The 22,564-nt window shown below is 44.3% G+C and overlaps 1 protein-coding gene across 1 annotated transcript in view; it reads left to right on the top strand.

Moving 5' to 3' along the window:
* The first annotated feature begins 11,202 nt into the window (after positions 1 to 11,202).
* Esr2 (estrogen receptor 2) overlaps positions 11,203 to 22,564 on the top strand; it is a 44,866-nt gene continuing 33,504 nt past the window's right edge. The window contains exons 1-2 of the mRNA XM_028876043.2: positions 11,203 to 11,660; positions 13,233 to 13,405. Of these exons, the coding sequence (XP_028731876.1) occupies positions 11,242 to 11,660; positions 13,233 to 13,405 (592 nt within the window). The 5' untranslated portion in view covers positions 11,203 to 11,241. The remainder of the gene's footprint in view (positions 11,661 to 13,232; positions 13,406 to 22,564) is intronic.

Here is a 22,564-nt window from a genome sequence, read left to right as displayed (position 1 = left end):
CAAGAGCAGAACGCTTTCCGAAGGAAGCGTGACACCCAGCCCAGGGCTTCACTGCTATAACTGCGTAGACACAGGCTTCACAGGGGGCAAGGGATGCCGCGGAAGGGTTTCTCTGTTAGGAGGCATCCGTGTTCTGCACAGAACAAACCTGCAAGTCGACTTTCTTCTGATCCATTGCAGATTCGGTTTAAAGGGACACAGGACAGGGCTTTTAGGCTCTGCTCTAGGTTCAAATCCTTCTCAGTCACTCACAAGCCATGCGATCCTAGGAAGGTCACTTGATCTTCATGAATATCCATTTTCCCATTCATAAAATTGGAACAATTAATGGTAGTGTTTGCTTTATAGGCAGGCATGGCAAGAGGATTGCTCATTTGAATTTGGAGGCTAGCCTGGGCTACATAATAAGACTCAAAAAATTAAAAAAAAAAGGCAGGCAGGAAAATGAAGACTTTTATATGCTCATTGTGTATAGAGTAGATTACACATGTACATGTGTTGGTTAGTTTTATGTCAACTTATCACAATAGAGAGTCATCCGAGAAGAGGCAACTTCAGTTGGAAAAATGCCTCCATAAGATTGGCCGGTAGGCAGGCCTGTGGGCTATTTTCTTGGTCAATGGCTGTTGTGGGAGGGCCCAGCCCATTGTAGGTGGTGCCAGACCTGGGAAGGTGGTCCTGCCTGGGTTCTATAAGAAAGCAGGCTGAGCACGCTGAGAGGTGCAAGCCAGTAAGCAGCATCCCTCCATGGCCTCTACATCAGCTCCCGCCTCCAGGTTCCTCCCCTGATTTCCCCCTCATTATGGACTACAACTGTAAGCTAAAATAAACCTTTTCCTCCCCAAGATGATTTTGGTCTTGGTGTTTATCAAAGCAATGGAAATCTAGTTTAACATACACACACACACACACACACACACACACACACACACACACACACTCATGAAAGCAGCATGTAGTTAAATGTCCAGTAAGTGATCTCTGTGTATAAAAACCACTGTTGCTATGGGGTTCATTCTCATCTGTGGCTTCACATAGCAGATGTGAGCTCCGTGAGCCTCCAGCCCTCATGGGAAGGGGGAGGCAGTATTACCTGCCTCTCAGAGCTGGCATAAGGATTAAGTGAGATGCTGTGCAGTCCGGCTTGCTGTAGATACTCCATAGATGCTTTCTTTCCCCTCCCTCCACCTTTACCTGTCTCTTGGCTCTTGACGGAGAGTTCTTCACTGATGTTGCATTACATTCTAAGTGATTTTTAAAATTAAAAACGTATTATTGGGTGTGCATATAATGTATGTGAGCACATTCTGGTTACATCCAGACAGCTGAGGCTGGCATTGTACAAGTGTCCCTCCAAATGCCCCCTTCGTCCTCCTCTATTAGATTACCATCCATCAAGAACCAGGTCCGGGGTCTGGCGAGACAGCGTAGCTGTGAAGACAGAGAGCTCCCCTTGCATAGAAGCTGAATTCTGTTCTCAGCACCCATGCCCGGGGGCTCACACGCTCCTGTAACTCCATCTCCAGGGAATCCCACACCTATAGTCTCTGTGGGCATCTACACATATGTGCACATACCCACGTGCAACATAATTTAAAAGATAAAAGGTAGACCTTTAAAACCTTTTATAAACAAGTCCCCATGCTGTGTGTGGGTGGTTTGATGACTAATTAGGTATACATGTGACACCAAGTTGGCCTATCGGTCATTTGTTTCCCTTTTAACTTTTGCCATCAATGGCTGCCTTAAAGGCAACTGTTCCTCAAAGCCTAAGGTATGACCCAGCCTTTGCCTAGCAGGGCCGTTTCCTGGTGGATAGGGAAGGCTGACAAGGTAGAGCTGGGAGAAGCAGGGCTGTCATCAGGGGGCGCCAGAGACTCTCGCTGCCAAGGAGGGAGGAGCCCTGTAAAAGCGCAGGCGGAATGTCTCTAGGTAAATTCCAGGAGGCACCCGGGATCCTGGACCTCACCCAATACTTTTTCCTCTCCCTCGCTCTCTCTCCACACGCGCCGCCAAACTCTGATAGATGATCGTCCACGTCTCCACCTCCAGCCGGTGGCCTTGCCGTTCTGGGGCTCAAGCTAACGCTCCCTGCAAGGGATCTATCTGTCTTCATCACCCCGTCATTACAGCCCACTCCGATGCTGTTACCCATGCTCCAAGCTTCTCGAGGATAGTTGTCAGACTTTAGTATTTAATGACATGCACGTCGGTGAAAGTCTGGAGACAGGATGAAGTGTGGACTCGCACTGTCAACTCCAGAATCCCCGCGGACCTGGTCAGAAATGCCCATTCTCTGGCCCCATCTCGGTCCTCCATCGTCAGTCTCTTGGAAAGGGAGGGGGTGTCCCTGGTGGGTGACTGTGAGATGGCTGGAAGTGGACATCCAGTGGCTCTGGAGGCGCAGCGCTGGAGTGTCGGAGATCTCCGGCTGCGGGTTTGTGGTCACGTGGGCTCTTCAGCTAACCTCCCACCCCCTCATCACGGTCTTTAAAAGGAAGACGCACTAACGCCGTTAGTCGTGGGCAATCTTTGCAGCCTCTCCAGATGCTGGTCTTTTTTGAAACGGACTCCCAGGTCCCTGCCTCCTCCGGGGCTTCTAGAACCACCTCTTGAAACTTCCTGGGAGTAGAGGAGGCGGGGGAGCCTGGCATCCTTGGTATCCGCTCTGGGTAGAGTCTGGCAGCCACCGCAGGGCTGAGCGACAGCCAGTGGCTGCGAGTCCCGCGCGTGGGGACCGAGGAGAGCACGTGCCTGCATTTAGAGAATGCAAAAAAGAGAATGTTTACCTGCCAGGTAAGTGCCCTTTTGCTCGGGAGGGAGGTTTCATTGACTTTGTGTGAATTCTCACTACGGGGAAGCCAGCAATATTTAGAACAAGAAAGGGGCAGCGGGGTGGATGCAACTGCCTTGAACACTACTGGAAACAAATTTTATTCACTTTTGCGTTGGTTGTGTGAATATAAATGTCTTGAAAAGAAAGAAAGAAAGAAAGAAAATCCCCGTGGTTTTCCTCCATGGATTCCTGGCAGTGGGTGAAATGATGACGCTTCTTGCCGGAGTATTGTGGACCAGGGAAGATGTGCCTATCTCAGGCAGGTGATGGTGGCTTGATAACGAGTCGACTGGCCATCGTGTCAGAAATAGATTTATTCTTCCCGGATAGGCTGAGATACATTAAATCTGATCTCTCGTATTTGCCAGAGAGGAATCTATCTAACTGTTGCTTCTTCACGATTATCTGTGGTGACTGTTTCATAGTAGAAGTAGAAAATTAGGTCAAGTGAATATTGTTTTTGTGGGTGAGAAACCAAACTTGGAATTTGAGTGGAGCTCTCTATTCAGAAAGAAAGCTGGATGGTTTTTCTTACATTTTAGAAGGCAAGTTGTGTTTCCTGGGGCACACAGCACACCGGAGGAAGGAGTTCTGTTTTGTTCTATTTCAAGGGTTTTTGTGAGCATTCCACTTGAAATTTCATTTTTGCTATAATGATCCGGCTCACAGTGATAGTTCCTTTCTCTCCGAGTAAATGTTATTTAAAAAGTGAAGGGGAAGATTAGAAAGTAGACATGTGGAGACAATGAAAAGAGTGTGATGGATACTTTAATGCCTTTTCTTTCCCCGAGAGAGCCTGGAGTGGTTCTCAACCTGTGGGTCATGGCCCCATGACAAACCTCTATCTCCAAAATTTACAATTACATTACAATTCATAACCACAGCAAAATTACAGTTACAAAATAAGAACGAAAATAATTTCATGGTGGTGGTGGTGGTGGTGGTGGTGGTGGTGTGTGTGGTTCCCACAACATGTGGAACTGGGTTAAAGGGTCACAGCATGAGGAAGGCTGAGAACCACCGCTCTAACAGACATTCTATCTGGAGTAAAAGATCACTAAATGTTAAAGAAGAAACTTTAGGGTTCCATTTTATGTTCAGTAGTCTTCTAGATGAATCTGAAATTCTTATTAAGCTTTAATTAAGATATGTAAGTGTTTGAAATGAACAAAAAAGCACCCACAAGACTATTTCAAGGTGGGTCATGTCAGATTTGACGTTTCTCGGAATGTATGTTTAATGTAAAAAGGTAAAACTTAGTACTAAATTTAACCTGTCAAATGTATAATTTGCCGTTAATAGACATTATGTCCCTTGTGAAGACTGAAACTCTGTAATTTGACAGGTACTGCTTCAAAGTCTATTTCATGATACAATTTTAGTTGATGTTTCAAGTCCTTGTATGGAACACATTAGGAAGTGATTACATACAATTCTGAGGTGTAAACATCCATTATCTGCTGGTAAGTTTTTGTTGATTGTATGCAAAGCCCTTGAAAACCGAATACTTGGACATTAGATTTCGTAACTCAGTGTTTAGTGCATTGTAACAGACATTTGAAAAATTATGCTTATTGCAGTATTGTTTACAGACAGTTAAATTTAAGCTTTTTTTTTTAAATACCACTCTAAGAATTAAGATAGAGAGGGTTTAGCTTTCTCTCATTTTGGAAGATGCACATATAAGTTTTAAAGACTTGCATGTAAGTCAATTATTAGTGGTCAGTTTTATGGTTATTTTAGAGTAAGTTTTCTTTGTTCCTAACATGAAATTGAACGAGGGCCTTAATATTTTGCTTTGGAAAAGATAAATGTGAAGAGTGTAACTGCTAAACAGAAGCACACATCAAGAATGCTCGATGCTTAAAAGGTATACCTAAAGGAATGTGGCTCAGTTGGTAGAGAACTTGCCCAGAACGCACAAAGCCCTGGCCTCCATGGCTTTGGGGCATCACATGAAGCAGGTATGGTGGTACTTGCCTATAATCCTAGGACTCAGAATAGAGAAGCAGGAAGATCAGGGAGTTTAAGGACAACTTTGGCTACATAGCAGTTTTTAGGCCAGCCTGGGCTACATGAGGTCTTGTCTTAGAGAAAAAAGGAGGAAGAAGAGAAATGTATTTCTAAGTATTTTTCTTGTCTGTGAAATTCTCTTTGGTGAGTGTGAATTGGAGTGTTTGAATAGGATGCTTGGGGGGTGGATGGGATGGACAGGTGGAAAGAGAATGGAGGTAACCTGTCCAAGTTATCCACATCTGCAGGCCCAGGATATGGCACTCAGGGGAGGTGGCATTTTGTTTATACACACACAGCAGACAGGCTCCTAACAGCCCAGCTGTCTGGACTGCTTGTGGTGACAGGCTTTCATCAAACTCAAGTTTAAAAAGTAAAGTTCAGAAGCAAGTCTTCACGATCAGAAATCAGTTTATCTTAAATTGTCTGGGGATCCTACCAACGAGAGAGGTGTGCCCAGGGGCATGCCAGTGGACTGGTTTCACCCTCTTCACCATATAATGACACCTCACAGAATGCTTTTTACTTTCTTTCTTCCTCAGAGTGCTGTGAAAGGTGCATCCCACAATATTTTCTCATTTCTACCGAAAAGGATATGAACGTCCAAGGAATTTCTGTGGTTTGTCTAAGAGGCAGAGCGGAGCCTAGCACCCAGTGTTCTGTTCTATCCCCTGTGCCAGACTACCCATGAATATAGGCTGGCTGGTGACTGACGTCTCTCCTTCAGCTGGATTTGCGTGTCTGTCTACTCTTTGTGGAATGTGTTATTTCCAGGGCCAACCTTTTTCTTCTCCATAAAAATCACTGTCAACTTGGGGCTTTAAAAAAGTTATTTATTTTTTAGCTTGAGATCCAAATGTGTTTCCCAGGTCCTACTTTAGCATGCCATGCGTAACCTCAAGTGTATGAAAGCTTTAGCATGCCATGTGTAACCTCACGTGTATGAAAGCTTCTCCGAGGTTGTGATTTAGGAAGAAAAGCTCCGTTATCAGTGATCATTCTACTCGTTATCCAACATGCCTCTGACAAGGGCATCTTGGATGTGTTGTGAATCTGGATGTGTCAAAAGATACTCGGCCAAAGGGCAACTGTAGTTCTAACCACCAGCAGGGATCCTCAATACTGAACGTCCTGGGACTTGGTAGAAAAACTGGGGAAATTGATTGGTGATATGCTCCCATATGAGATCTCTGTTTTCTAGGTGACATCGTTGTGGCAGCTGACTGATGACCTCAATGATCTTGGCACATGCCTTTCCATGGCAGGGTCATTTGAGCTGCTGACCTGAGGGTGTGAAAAGGGACGATGAGATCAGTTCTCTGCTGTTGTTAAATTTTATGTTCACTTACCAGCTGGAAAAGGGAAAGTGTTTTTTTTAAGTTCATGTCTTTCCACGTGACTGACCATTACTTTGTTTTTGTGTATACGTGTGTGTGCACGCCCACGCATGCACGTGCACGCATATGTGTGGGTACACATGTGCACATGTATGTGTGTGTATATGAGTGTGCAAGCCAAAGGACAACCTCAGGTTGCTGCTCTTCTTCAGGGACTGTTCATCTTGAAAAAAAATTTTAAATTTAAATTATTATGTAAATATTGTATTATTTATGTATCAGGATGTATGTATGTGCATGTATGTGCATATGTGTGTGGTTCCTGCGGAGGCCTGAAGAAGATATCAGATCCTCTGGACTGGAGTTGGAGGCGGTAGTGAGCCAGTTGATGTAGGTGCTGGGAACTGAACTTGGGTCCTCTGAAAGAGTAGCAAGCACTCTTAAGCGCTGGACCATCTGTCCTGCCCAATTTAATTTTTATTATTATTATTATTATTATTATTATTATTATTATTACTATTACTATTAATGCATGATGTCTGTGAGAGTGTGGGTATGTGCATGCCATGACTCTGCATGTGTCTGAAGCTGGAGGACAACTCTTCTGTCATTGGGTGGGTTCTGGTGATCAAACTCAGTCTGCTTATGAAGCAAGTGATTTTACCCCCGGAGCCATCCCATTTGTCTCCACCTTGGTTTTTTGGGGACAGAGTCTCTCATCGGCCTGGTATGGAGCATCATGAAGCCTTTTACATAGATTCTTGGGTTGAACTAGGGTCTTCATGCCTGCAGGCAGACAACTCACTGACTGCGTTATCTCCTCAACCCAGCTACTTCATGCTTCTTCAGAGGACTAGGGTTCAATTCCCAGCACGTGGTGACTCACAACCATCTGTGGCTCTAGTTCCAGGAGATCTTCTGGTTCCTTTGAATACCAGATACACACTCAGTGTACATCTCAGACCCACACGGGCAAAACACTCATACACAGAAAAATAAGAGTAAGTAAATCTTAAATCAGAGGCCTGATGAGAGGAAAACACAGCCAAGGTTCCTGATGGCCGCCCTGTGGAGTCTGCTGAACTTCGGATGCTGGCATGACTACATTCCTTTAGGGGATGAAGAGCTAAGACCCTGTAGATTCAGTAAGATCTTGTTTGGTTACAATGCTAAAATCATATCAAACCATTTACCATTTAATTTTTTTTTTTTTGGTTTTTTTAGACAGGGTTTCTCCATGTAGTTTTGGTTCCTGTCCTGGATCTCCTCTGTAGACTGGGCTGGCCTCAAACTCACAGAGATCCTCCTGGCTCTGCCTCTGAGTGCTGGGTTTAAAGGCGTGCGCCACCACTGCCCGGCTGGACATAATTTTTATTTGTTAAACTAGACCTGCCATTTTGGCTCTTTATACTTTTTTTTTTTTTTTTTGGTTTTTCAAGACAGGGTTTCTCTGTGTAGCTTTGCACCTTTCCTGGAACTCACTTGGTAGTCCTGGCTGGCCTCGAACTCACAGAGATCCACCTGCCTCTGCCTCCCGAGTGCTGGGATTAAAGGCGTGCGCCACCACCGCCCGGCTTATACTTTTTTTTTAACATTCAAGAAATTTAAATTTTATTATTACCCCCCAATTTTATGTATAAATACAATTGCTATGCACGTCAAGAGCTTACATATTTTGCACTCAGTTGTTAGAAAGTGCACCGTTTGAAGTTCTTTAAATGTGTTTTGATTAAGGATTTGGTAGTGTCAGCCATGCTCAGATGATACAGCCAAACAGTGCACTGAAGTAAGAGATAGAGCTGACATACTGAAGATATTAAGAGCAGTTGCTGTCCTTCCAAAGGACCTCATTATTATCCACCAGCTTTCCCCTACCTTTGAATCTTTGGATTGCCTGTTCTGTTGGTATTACCAGTCTGGGTCAAATCAGAACATACAATTCTATGATACCTTCAACAGGGGAAGTTTAATATAAAGAAATACTAACTCTAAGAAGAGATAAGCCAGGTGTGGTAGCACACACCTTTAATCCCAGCACTTGGGAGGCAGAGGTAGATAGAGTTCAAGGCCAGCTTGGTCTACAGATCAAGTTCCAGGACAGCCAGGTTTGTTACACAGAGAAGCCCTGTCTTGAAAAACCAGAGAGAGAGAGAGAGAGAGAGAGAGAGAGAGAGAGAGAGAGAGAGAGAGAGAGAAGAGAGAGAGAAGTACAAACTATGCAGAGAGTGAGGGGGAGCACCCAAGTTGGAGAATATCCAACTCTGAAGGAATTTAGAACACAAGGTGAGGTTTGCCCAATGGCACACAGTGATGTCTGCGGGTTTAGAGGATCTAGGGTTGCTGATTAAGCAATAGGTACCCTCTCAATCAATGCAGTTCAGTGGTTGGCGGCCAGTAGCCAGGTCATGCACTCAAAATGGAACTCTGGGTTCCCTCAAGGGCAGATGGCCTTTGGTAGAAGTTGTCAGGGTGATGAGTCTTGGGCAATGGACGACTGTGCAGTTCGACTTTTGGGTCATGGTCCAGAGAGGAGCCTATGAAAAGGTCATTGCCAGGCAGACTGCCAGGCTGCCAAGGGATTTCATTCTGAACCTTTGGCTGGAGCAAGCTCCGCCCTGGATTCTCACATTCATGCTGCCTGCCTCTGCCAGGGCCTGAAGTCGCAGCAAGGCTCTTTGTCTCTATAGCGCCCTCTACTGAGCTAACCATGGAGCTCACTTTAATCTTAGAAGAATTCTGTTATTTTTTATTTTTTTATTTTATTTTATTTTTTTTTTTATAAATCCTATATTGAAGTCTGCTTTTAAAGTTTAGAGGCAATAGACTGACAAAGTCACACTATGGTCAGACTACTTATATGATAAATTTCTCATTTTTGTTATTGTAGATTTATAGCATATTTAAATATGTTAAAACTATGGTAGTCTCACTCACTGACGTTCCCGTTCAGTCTTATTTTTCAGTAACAGCTTACAGCTGATCTTATATAGTTCTAGGGAAAAATACTTAAATATATTTCTGTGTTTTTAGATTCAAATATAATTTTGTGATAAATTATTGTGGTTGAAAGGTCTTATGGTTGAGGTCTGGAGAGATGGCTCAGCAGTTAAGAGCACTGGCTTCTTCTCCAGATGACCTCGTTTGATTCAGATTCCAAGCATCCACGTGATGTTTCACAGCCTTCTGCAGCTGTAGTCCAGGGGACTCCTGGCACCTCTGTAGGCACCTGGCACACATGTAGTGCACAGCCATCCAGCTGACAAAACATCCATGCACATAAAATAAAATAACAATATTTTAAAAAGTTGTTGCATCTGACATCAGCAACAATGAAGTAGTAAAGAAGTGAACGAGAAGAGAGTGTGGCCTGCTTGGCAGAGGGATTGACTAGCATGTGTAGGATCCTGGGTTCGAACTCTGTACTTCACAAACTCAGCCTGGTGGCAAATACATATACTCCCAGCACTTGGAAGGGAGGTGGAGGCAGGGGGACCAGAAATTGAAGATCACAAGTAGTTTGAGGACAGCATGGGATACATAAGAACCTGTCTCAAAAAACAGTCAATGAAATAGAGAATGAGAGCTCTATACCTTACATTTCCACCCCTTTGTAGGTAATATTTTCATATATATCTTCCAGGATATACTTGTAGTCCTGTACTAATGTGTGTGTGTGTGTGTGTGTGTGTGTGTGTGTGTGCATTGTTAAGATAACATGAATACTTGAATTTTTAAAACAAATTCTGCATGTATGCATTAGAGACACACACACATACACACACACACACACAGAGAGACAGACAGACAGATGGAGATAGACAGAGAGACAGCAGAAGAGTGCACATATGGGGCTGAAGAGATGGCTCAGTGGTTAAGAGCACCATGCAGGGCAGTGGTGGCGCACGCCTTTAATCCCAGCACTCGGGAGGCAGAGGCAGGCGGATCTCTGTGAGTTCGAGGTCAGCCTGGGCTATCAAGTGAGTTCCAGGAAAGGCACAAAGCTACACAGAGAAACCCTGTCTCGAAAAACAAAACAAAACAGAACAAAACGAAACAAACAAACAAACAAAAAAAACACCAACTGCTCTTCCAGAGGTCCTGAGTTCAATTCCCAGCAACCACATGGTGGCTCACAACCACTTGTGATGAGATCTGGTGCTCTCTTCTGGCCTGCAGGGACACATGCAGACAGAACACTGTATACATAATAAATAAATAAATCTTTTTTTAAAAAAAAGAGTGGACATATGGGCACTGTAGTATGTGTTGGCCTCCCCAGGACAACTCTCAGGAAGTCTCACTTCCCACCGTGGGTTCTGGGGTTGAACTCCTATCATAAGGCTGGAGCATCAAACACTTTTACCCATTCAGTCATTTTGCCCTGTTTTTTCTTTTTTGAGCAGCAGTATCATATATCCCATGTTGATCTTGAACTCCTGGCAAGAGGATGGCCTTGAACTTCTGATCCTTCTGCCTCCACCTCCCGTAGACTGGGTTTACAAAGGTCTTCCACAATCCCTGGTTTATGCAGTGCTGGGGATCAAAGCCCAGGCCTCCTGTGTGTGAGGCAAGGATCTACCAACTACGCTGTATTTCCATCCCCATTTTCTTTTTTTCTCTTCTTTTCTTCTCCTTTCTTTTCTTCTCCTTTCTCTTCTCTTCTCTTCTCTTCTCTTCTCTTCTCTTCTCTTCTCTTCTCTTCTCTTCTCTTCTCTTCTCTTCTCTTCTCTTCTCTTCTCTTCTCTTCTCTTCTCTTCCTCTCCTCTCCTCTCCTCTCCTCTCCTCTCCTCTCCTCTCCTCTCCTCTCCTCTCCTCTCCTCTCCTCTCTTTTCTTTTCTTTTCTTTTCTTTTCTTTTCTTTTCTTTTCTCGAGACTGTGTCTCACTATGTAGCCCAAGCAGGCCTGGAACTAGAAATCCTCCTGCCTCATCCTCCTTGAGTGCTGGGGTTCTAGCTACAATGATTACTTATCAGCTACCCTTGCAGCTGGAGCTAACTGAACCTGGTTTGCTTCCCTTTGCAGGCGTCATACCTGCCATGAGTCTTTGAGAACATAATGTCCGTCTGTACATCTTCTCACAAGGATTTTTCTCAGCTGCTACCTGCTCAAGACATGGATATCAAAAACTCACCATCAAGCCTTAATTCCCCTGCTTCCTACACCTGCAGCCAGCCCATCCTGCCGCTGGAGCACGGTCCCATCTATATCCCTTCCTCCTATGTAGAGAGCCGCCATGAATACTCAGCTATGGCATTCTATAGTCCTGCTGTGATGAATTACAGCGTCCCCAGCAGTGTCAATAACCTGGAAGGTGGGCCTGTTCGACAGACCACAAGCCCAAATGTGTTGTGGCCAACTTCTGGACACCTCTCTCCTTTGGCCACTCATTGCCAGTCTTCGCTTCTGTATGCGGAACCTCAGAAGACTCCTTGGTATGAAGCAAGATCACTAGAACACACCTTACCTGTGAACAGGTAAAGTCCTGTCTTCATCCAAGTCATGAATGGCGCCTTGATCCTCACTTTACGGTTCAGTAGGAAGAGAGGCGTGTGTTAGCCAAGGCCTTTATTTTGTCTCTTAGGACACCTGAGACACATTGCTCTGTCTTAGTCTGATATTCTAGTTCTTATTAAAAAGTTGTGCTTATGGCTGGGTATTGTGGAAAAAGTTCACTGTAATAGATGTTCTCTTTATGCAACAAACATCAAACTCACATCAGTTTGGTTCTGATGAAGGGGTTAGGTTTCAAATGTTTGTTTGTTTCTTACAGTCAGATTAGAGTCTTAGTATAAAAATGACGGGTTACTTACCGTTGATGACAAATTGTTTCCAGGACGAAAGTAACCATGGTAACACTACAACTTCCATGAAGTAGCCGTGCGAAGCCAGGAAAGATAATGGGAATAAGCTTTAGTAATGAGCTGAGGATGTGCTTTGTAAGGATCAATGAGGAACTAACTGTAGGAGCCTATCGAAAAATTCCGACATTAAAACAAATCAAACTCCAAATGCATTGGCCAAACAACAGATTATTTCAGTCTAATATATGAGATTTTCAGCGTTAACAATGGCTGTGGCAGGAGAGGATGAGATATGAATAAGCGGTAGGAAGAAATGGATTTCTGGAAGAAGAGTACCACGTTAGGGCACACTAACTAGTAAATACATTGCTTGCAGGGTGTGGTCCCAGCCTTCAGGAGGCAGAGACAGGCAGATCTCTGAGTTTGGGGCCAGCCTGGTCTACAGAGTGAGTTCCAAGAGATTTTGTCTCAAAAAACAAAACAAATAAACAACAAAAGTATTACTTTCAGATATTGTCATAAAACGTATAGGAAATAGGGGCCGGAATGCCCATCTCAGAGCTAGGGGCTGTTTTTAACATTCATGAGGCTCTGGGCCCACCCCCAGCACCCCAAAACTCAGTACTTCTGAGCCCCAAACCAAATCAAAACAACCTTTGAGAAAATATTACACAATAATTAATTTTTTCTCCTTAATCTTTTTATTTATTGGTAAGATAAATATAAAAACTGTCAGCCACACCTTAAGATTAATTCTTTTCACTTACATCTATGTTAAAGGATGACATTTTTTTTTAACCTCTTAAATTCTCATCAACGTCCTGCTGATATTTAGACAAACGTATCCATTGGGAAAGTTTTCCATCATTTCTAAATGAGTCCTGCCTCTACTCTCTCCCTTCCCAAAAGAAACATGTCCTGGCAAAATCAGCGGCTGGGGGGCGTCTGCCCCTGCCACTCCTCTGCGGAGCTTTTTCTCCTCAGACCTACGGAGCCCAGCTCTGAGCTGCCTCCTTCAGCCTCCTGAGGACCTGGGCACACCACCTAAGCACTGGAATGTCAGTGATCTGATCTCTTTGTGATCTGATGGCAGGGTTTCCTGGAACAAATTTATCCCTAACCCTGGAAGGCAAAGAGATTACATTTGGCAAAGTTCATGCTCCCCCCCCCCTTTTTTTTTTCCTGGAAAGTCCTTGCTCTCTCTTTCGTGTCCTTTTACAATGCCCGTTTTCTCTGCTCCCCTAGAGAGACACTGAAAAGGAAACTTAGCGGGAGCAGTTATGCCAGCCCTGTTACTAGTCCAAGTTCAAAGAGGGATGCTCACTTCTGCGCGGTCTGCAGCGATTACGCATCTGGGTATCACTATGGCGTCTGGTCGTGCGAAGGATGTAAGGCCTTTTTTAAAAGAAGCATTCAAGGTACAAGACTATGGTACACCTCTTCTTTAGTTTTCACACTTCGGCTTGCAAGCGATTTCGCAGAGGTGACCCGATCTAAGGGTCACCGTTGGCCTGGCTGGTACACTTCATCAACTTGGGCAGCTCAGACGATCGTGTGTGTTTGGGAGTGGGCTGAATGGGGGTGTATGGGTCCTTGGATTGCATGTTTCTACCCTAGAACCTCAAGATTATAGGGGTCAGTTTGCCCCTCCATTACTTAACTGTGGAGGGGATACTTGGAAAAGGAGGGAGAACAACCTTGTAAAGATACTGCTTGAAAAAAAGAAATCTGGCCGGGCGGTGGTGGCGCACGCCTTTAATCCCAGCACTCGGGAGGCAGAGCCAGGTGGATCTCTGTGAGTTCGAGGCCAGCCTGGGCTACCAAGTGAGTCCCAGGAATGGCGCAAAGCTACACAGAGAAACCCTGTCTCGAAAAACCACAAAAAAAAAAAAAAAAAGAAAAAAGAAAAAAAGAAATCTGTGCTCATTAGGAACTCTGAAGGGTATCTGTCTATCTGTCTGTCTGTCTTTGTTTTTTTCTTAGGTTTAATATAGGACATGTTTATGTCACGATGGTGGGCTGGCTCCTGAGGGAAGGAGAAGAATTGTAATTTATGGAAATGGTCAGGAATCGGGAATTAACTGTAGTGGACTTTGAGACATGTGTTGTCCTTGAACTTGTGGAACTGCCTTTGCAAACCCCTAGTTTTTAGCCTGGTATCAGGCTGTCTCTTCGACCTTCACCAGAGTCTTTGCTGGCAGTTGTTTACTTGGTGTGCACTTGTTCATGATGTGTTTTCTGTTAAAACATTTTTTTTTATTGTGTGTGTGTTGGGGGGGGGGTGTTGCTGGAAGATTTCTCTGGTCCTGCCCAGTCCCCTCAGTCCCGCGGCCCGCTTATAAAATAATTACACAGAGGCTTAATATTAATTATAACTGGCCGTTAGCTCAGGCCTACCGCTGACTAGCTCTTACACTTAAATCAGCCCATTTCTGTTACATGTGGAGATAAAGGACAGTGTGCTGGAGTCGGTTCTGACCTTCCACTGGGTGGGTCTTGGGGCTTGAACTCAGGTCTCAATGCTTGGCAGCAAGTGCCTCTACCCCCACAGCCTGTGCTGTTTTTTGATTGTTTGTTTTAATAAACCGGAAGCTGCGTACGCCTGGCTTCCAGCCTGACTGTCTTTGCTGCTTCTCCCGAATCAGCCACCTCCCTTCCCCTTACCGCCCTGAGTTATTGAAGTCTCTTATTTTTAAAGGTGTTTATTTTTTACGTATATGGAAGGGTGCCTATGTGGGGAAGAGTACATGTTCATGTGTGTGTGTGTGTGTGTGTGTGTGTGTGTGTGTGTGTGTGTGTGTGTGTGTATGGAGGAGCACATGGACGTGTGTGGCATGTGTGTAGTGGTGTGTGTGTGTAGGAGCATATATGCATGTGTGTGTGTGCATGTGTGTGGAGGCCACAGATAGACATGAGGTATTTTATTCTCAACCTTTATTTTTAAAATACTATTTTATTTTATATGTATGAAGGTTTAGCCTGCACATATGTCTGTGTGCCATGTATGTCCAGGGAGGCCAAACGACAGCATCAGATTCCTTGGAACTGGAGTTCTTTTTTTTTTTTTTTTTTTTTTTTTTTTTTTTCGAGACAGGGTTTCTCTGTGTAGCTTTGCGCCTTTCCTGGAACTCGCTTTGGAGACCAGGCTGGCCTCGAACTCACAGAGATCCGCCTGCCTCTGCCTCCCGAGTGCTGGGATTAAAGACGTGCGCCACCACCGCCTGGTGGAACTGGAGTTCTAGACAGTTGTGAACTGCCATGTGGGTGCTGGGAATTGAACCTGAGTCCTCTGGAAGAGCAGCCAGTGCCCTTAACCACCGAACAATCTCCTCAGCACTCGCCCTCTTCATTTTTGAACAGTGCCTTTCACTGAACCTGGAGCTTGTGGATCAGGCTGGAGCGGTCGGCCAGGCGAGCTCCCAGGATCCTGTTTCTGCCTCCTGCAGGCATGGAACACCCAGGTGTTGGGACCCCGAACCCTGGTCCTTACGCTTGTCCCACCAGTACTTGACTCACTGAGGTGTCTCCCTCACCCCGGTCACTTTCTTGCTGGCTTCTTTCTGTCCTGTCTCTCTGTCCTCTCCCCTAGGGTTGCCTCTCAGGCGATCTGTCGCAGAGTTCATTTTCTACCCACAATGCACTGCCCAGTGCTCAGCTAATTAATAACAACATGGGGGTTGTTAGTGTGAGTGTGACAATTTAATTTGTCCACTGATGATTCTAGATTAATAGGACATTTTACCACAAGCAGAGAAACTGGTAACACCAGAAGGCTGAGGATTGGTATGGGGTAAAGAGCCTTCTCTCTGTGTGTCCCTGAAGTGTACCCCGTAGAGATGACTCCTTTATTACCTCTATGACTTGACTTACCCCCCAGCCCCTCTTCTGTGCAGTGGACGTATTCATGGCGTGGTAGTGACGAAATATGTTCACTAAGTGTTTTTATTGTGATCACAGCAGCAATACAAAGCTGGGTCTAGACCCTACTATGTGACCAGAGCAATTCAGATGTTCTGAAACCCAGATTTGAAAGGTTTTCGTTGGCTTGCTTTTTTTTTTTTTTAATATTTATTTATTATGTATACAGCATATATGACTGCAAGCCAGAAGAGGGCACCAGATCTCATTACAGATGGTTGTGAGCCACCATGTGGTTGCTGGGAATTGAACTCAGGACCTCTGGAGGAGCAGTCAATGCTCTTAACCTCTGAGCCATCTCTCCAGCCCTGGCTTGCTTGTTTTTACATGGGTTGGCAATGTAGTGCAGGCTAGCCTGGGACTCTGCCCAAGCTTGTCTCAAACTAACAAAATTCATTCACTGGCGCAGGAAAGGTGGCCCATTGATTAAGAGCATGGCTGCTCTTCCAGAGGACCTGGGTTCAATTCCTAACACCACATCTGCAACTCCAGTCCCAGAAGATCCAATGTCCTCTTCTGGTCTCCATGGGCACTGAACACATGTAGTGCACAGACATACATGCAGGCAAAGCACCCATATACATTAAAACCTTTAAAAAAGTGTTCATTGTTATATGTGTGTGCGTGTGTGTATGGTGTGTGCATGTGTGTGTGGGTATGAATGCAGTGGTGTGAGTGCACAGGTCAGAGGCGAACTCACGTCTGTTTACCAGCCCATCCATCTTGCTGGCCCCGCCTCACTTTTTCAGACAAGGTGCATCACTGAAGTTAGAACTCACTAATTTGGTTAGAATATCTGTCCATCGAGCTCCAGGGACCTTCCCATTGCTGCCTCCCCAGATGGGGTTTTAGAGCCCAGCACCCTGCTTCACTTTTCACATAGGTCCCAGGGACCCAAACTCGGCTTTTGTAGCCAGATCTTTGCTGACCCAGTTGCCCCCTCGGTCACTGGGTCCTGAATCTTACTGAGGCTCCAGAATTACTTCTTGAAGAACTTTTGACCTATTACAAGTAGCTATAGCCTTTAGAAAGAAATTGCTCTCTTTTGCTGTGTGGGAAATACATGGCAGCTTGCAATGTCTGTGGACCGTGAGGATATAGCTACAATTGTTGACCATAAAATTTCCCTCTTGCTACTCTTTTCTGTCAAATCATCTAGGATGCCATATTCTAAAAATGCAAAAAGGAAAGTTAGTGGCCAAACAATCCTTTCACTGGACTCTTTATACTTTTGGCATAAGTAGTTTGCAGTCATTGAAAATTGCTGCTCGCTTTCTTAAAACAGCCTCAGTTAGACCAGGATGCTACACCAGTAACTTCAGAGGTTGATTGCATTTAAGTTGGACTTTTATTTTACTTTTGAGTCAGGGTCCCATGTAGCCCAGGCTGACCTTGAACCCACGATTTAGCCAAGACTGAATGCAGGGCTTCTTCATGCAAGCTCTCTGCCAACTATGCTATGCCCCCAACTCACAGTGTGGTGTTTAACACTTAACATTCTTTCATTTTCAGTTTGTTTGGTAAGCTGCTTGGCCATGTCTTAGGGCACTGGGGGCTGTGTGGTTCTGGGCATCCCCTCAGGACTGGCCTTGCCGACCTCTTCACATAATGCACTACCAGACACCAAATACTGCTGTTTCTCTCCTGGGCTGTGGAGCACAGAGAAGGGATCACGGAGGGAGGCTGCTTGTCACTTCTGGTCCAAATGAAGGCATAGCTTTTTTGTTCATTTGTTTTTTGTTTTTCGAGACGGGGTTTCTCTGTGTAGTCTTGGCTGTCCTGGAACTCGCTCTGTAGAGCAGGCTGGCCTCCAACTCACAGAGATCTGCCTGCCTCTGCCTCCCGAGTGCTGGGACTAAAGGTGTGTGCCATCACCGCCAAGTGGCCTAGCTTATTTTTAAAAGCTTTTTTCTTTAATTCTATCTCCATTTCAAGTCTTTCAACAACTGTTAGTGGAGCTGTGAATTAGGTTGTGTGACCCAGAGGAAGACGAAGCAATGTGCTGTGTTTTGTTCACTCTGTGTGTGTGTGTGTGTGTGTGTGTGTATACACATTCCCTTCTGGAAGCCAGAGGTTACATTGGGTGTCTTTCTCAATTGCTCTCCACCTTATTTTTGGAGTCAGGGTTTCTTACTGAACCAGTTGCCACCCAGAGAGCTACAGAGGTTTTTCCTAAACCCCGTGCTGGTGTTATAGATATGTTCCTGCCTTTGACCTTGGTGCTGGGGATCAAACTTGGGTCTTTCATGCTGTGTGACTAAGCCATCTTAAGCTGGTCCTTATGCTAACTGACCAAGCCATGTCCCCAGCCCTGAGTTCTTGTTCCCATTCTTTGGTTGGCAAGCCTTTCTCTGTTGTTGAAGTCCTAAAAGCCTCTCTCACAGCCGTTAACACTCAGCCTTATAGATGAACTGCTTTTATCTTTACTGTTGAAGATATTGTCATTTATTTTTATTGTTCCAAATCACGTTATGATTTATATTTGTTGATGAAACATTGAGAAAATATGTTCCTTTCAATGCAGTCTTAGAACAAATGGGTAAAAGGTCAGAGTGTCGTGTTAATACATAAAGATCTCCTTGCCCACTCCGTTTCCCTTTTTGGTCATCGTCTCTTGTAGCTTAGGCTGGCCTCAAACTTGTGGCTAGCCTTAAACTCCTGACTCTCCTGTTTTTATCTCACAAGTGCCTGGATTACATATCTGAACAACCATAACTGGCTTCATGTTTAAAATTCTTGATAGTTTTTTTTTCCAACTATTTCTAAGAAAGTAAAAAAAAAAATGATTTTTCTATTAGTGAAATGTGAATGAATTTTGTTGTTCTCGTTTGAAGCAGGGTCTCTTGTAGCCCAGGGTGACTTTGAACTCGTGCCCTTGAACTTGAACTCTGATCCTCCAGTCACTACTTCTCAAGAGTTGTGATGACAGAACTGTACTATCATGTCCTGATTTGTGCAGGACTGAGAATGGAACCCAGGGCCTTGCATGGGAGGCAGGGTCTCTGAAAAATGAGCCACATCCCCAGTCCCTGAGAGTTCTGCTTTTTTTTTTCCACCAAACTCTTGATAACATTGAGAGTATCCTGTTGGCTCTGATTTTTTGTTTTTAAGATAGAGCCTTGCCGAGCTGTTTAACTTGACCTTGAACTCACTCTGTAGCTGGCTCTAAGCCCTTCCAGTCTCTATCTCCCAAGTTGACTTTACATTTGGTGTGCAGAAATATCTAATCATTAAATGGTCAAATCTTACCAACTTTGATAGTCTTAAATATAGCTTTTAAATTTTAGGTCTTTTGACATTGGGAAATTAAATAAACTTGTACTTAATTTGTAACGGTTGACTTTTATTATATGCTATTATTTAATTGAAAAAGAAACCTTTTGGCATATTGAATAAGAATCGAATGTATTGATCTCTAAGATACACATTTTTCTTTTTTTTTGTTGATTTAAACCTTTTATTTTTTTTTCACTGATTTAAAATATGGGAGCTGGGCTGCAGATATGGATCAGCTACAAAGAGAGTTCCAGGCTAGCCTGAGCTACAGCACAGCCTGATTTCAAGAGGGAAAAACAGTATGGAATTTTAGTTTGAAATATAACTTACTTACAGTAAAATTTCCCGATTTAAATCACCCATGTCTCTAAGTTTTGAAGACATGCTATGTAGCCAGCACTGTTGATTCAGTGTCGTCCGCTGAAGGTCCCCTCACCTTTCACACTAGTTCCGCAGGCTGCTGGAACAGCTGGTCTGTTTTCTGTCCTTACGGTTTTGTTTTCTCTAGCCAGTCATATGAGAGAATCATAAAGTACTCACCTGGGCTGCGGCTGTAGCTCAGTTGGTAGAATGTTTGTCTAGCATGCTTGAAGCCCTGGGTTCGATCCCTATTCTAGGGAGGTGGAGTCAGGGGAAAAAAATCAGAAGTCCGAGGGTATGCTCAGCTGCATCGCAAGATCAGGGCCAGCCTGGGCTACATGAGACTCTTTTTTTTTTTTTTTTTTTTTTTTTTAAGTATATAGTCTTTTGCTTCTTTCCCTTCCTGTAATGCTGTGCTGTTGAAAGTATTGTATCCTGATGAAGAGACACACTTCAGTTTGTGTAGCCTTTCATTTGGGTGAGTTTATTTTGAGTTTTATCTGATTTTGGATTAAAAACCAGTCTGTATATCTATCTTCTTGTGGCAATTTAGAACAATTTTATTAAATGACTCCTCATTCTTAAAACATTTAGAAAAGAAGAGGTTTGTTATTGTTATTATATGAACTCTCTTGGAAGAAATACTTCTATCTTTTTTTTTTTTTTTTGCTAGGGCCTCACTGTGTCGCTAGCCCTGGCTGTCCTTGAACTCAGCATTTAGCCAGGCTGTTCAGACTCATAGAGATTTGCCTGCATCTGCCTGAAGGAAACTTTCATTGTTATTAACTTGTTTACTTATTGTGTGTGTGTGTGTGTGTGTATGTATGTGTGTGTGTGTGTATGTGTGTATGTGTATGTGTGTGTGTGTGTATGTATGTGTGTGTGTGTATGTGTATGTGTGTGTGTGTGTGTGTGTGTGTGTGCACATGTATGTGTAGCATGGCAAGCTTGTGGAAATCAGAGGCGAGCAGGCAGGAGCTGCTTCTCTCTTTTCCACCATATGGATCTAGGGCCCACTGAGCCATCTTGCCAAACCTGTTTTTTGTTTGGAAAAAAAAATTATTGTGTATGCTTAAAGACATGTGTGCATGTATTTGTGTGTGTGTGTGTGTGTGTGTGTGTGTGTGTGTGTGTGTGTGTGTGAGAGAGAGAGAGAGAGAGAGAGAGAGAGAGAGAGAGAGTTCAGATACTTGCATACCACAGCATGTTTTCAGAGCTTAGAGGCCAGCTCTAGTCCTTGATGTACCACCCAAGGCTTAGACATCAAGTGCTTTTACCCACAGCAATCCTGCAGACCCAGGGGGAATCTTTGTAATAGTTCTCATATCCAGAAACATTTTATTTGTGGCTTTTTTATTTGTTTTGTTTTGACTCTTGCTATGGTAGCCCAGGCTATCTTGAAACTTGTTATGTAGCCCAGGCTGGCTTTACACTCACAGTCAGTGGTAGCGCACACCTTTAATCCCAGCGCTCGGGAGGCAGAGGCAGGCGGATCTCTGTAAGTTCGAGGGCAGCCTGGTCTACAGAGTGAGTTCCAGGACAGCCAGGGCTCCTTAGAGAGACCTTATTTCAACAAACAAACAAAAATTAGCTCACAGTCTTCCTGCTTCAGCCTCCCCAGTACCAGAAACACACACGCCCCTCATGGCTTGGCTTTATTTGTACATCTTAGGAAGTTTCTCTCATTTTCCCGAATGTTCCTGGCTTCTGAACGTGTGTTCATGGTGTGCTCACAGTGTGCACCCCTGTCCTCCTCCTTCCTCTTTCTCCGAGTTCACACTCAGATCTCACTGTTCCTGTGCTGTCTCCTTTTATCACAAAGCTGGGTGAGCTGTTATTTACATCAACTCAATAATGTCGCAAAGAATAAGATAATCTTTTTGTATTCCATACTGTAAAAATTCACCTTTTTTCCCCTGTGAAGTTTTATATCTTAAGTCAAAGAACCAGCTATATATTTTGCATTATATTTAGTCCTAAACTATCCCTACTCTATGTAGCATGTGCTCTGACAGTTATATTTGTTGTTGGTTTGTTTTGGAGACAGGTCAGGCTGGCCTCAAACTTGCTGTTAGCATGACCTTGAACCCTGGATCCTCCTGCCTCCGCCTCCCCAGTGCTAAGATGTACAGGCATGCACCATTATGCCCGGCTCTGGTAATATCATGGGACCCCAAACTAACCAACCAACCAACCAAATTTACCCTTGGACCCCATTTTTTAACACATTGATAGTTGGTTCAACTTGAGGAGGGGTCTTCTGTTTTTCTTGCATAACATTTTCTAGGCTGTTTTTACTAAACTCCATTCTCAGGATGTCTGATACCCTCTTCTGGCCTCTCTGGGCACCAGCACACATGAAGTGCACATATACACATGTAGGTATTCACACAAACACATAAAATCTTATATCTATCTATATCGTTTTATTTATTTATTTTTTTGATACAGATCTCACTATACAGCCCTGGTTGGCCTGGAATTTGCTCTTTAGACCACAAAGCTGGCTTTGTGGCTTTGAACTCACAGAGATCCATCTGCTTCTGGAGTGCTAGAGTTCAAAGTGTGCACCACCGTGCCTGGCTTATAAATAATTTCTTTTAAAAAAGAGTCCATCACATAGACTAGAGAGATTTGGAATCAAGATGCATTCTCCCTGGCCTGGAAGAAAGCAGACATCACTGTGTCCTGGGCGACGAACTGCACTGGCCTGTAGGAGCCGAGGGCGGTGTGCAGTCAATAGACAGCAAGAAGCGAGTCCCACAACAAGGTGCCGTGTATATCAGTAACTCAAATGAGTGAAGAAGACCTTGAGCTGTAGTAGTTGAGTGAAGAGTAAGCTATATTCTTTTTTTTTTTTTTTTTTTTTTGGTTTTTTGAGACAGGGTTTCTCTGTGTAGCTTTGCACCTTTCCTGGGACTCACTTGGTAGCCCAGGCTGGCCTTGAACTCACAGAGATCCACCTGGCTCTGCCTCCCGAGTGCTGGGATTAAAGGCGTGCGCCACCACCGCCTGGCAAGTAA

This window comes from Peromyscus leucopus, chromosome 14 (genome assembly GCF_004664715.2).
Source record: "Peromyscus leucopus breed LL Stock chromosome 14, UCI_PerLeu_2.1, whole genome shotgun sequence".
In the NCBI taxonomy this organism is placed as follows: domain Eukaryota; kingdom Metazoa; phylum Chordata; class Mammalia; order Rodentia; family Cricetidae; genus Peromyscus; species Peromyscus leucopus.
This window is presented reverse-complemented; position numbering and strand designations above follow the sequence as displayed.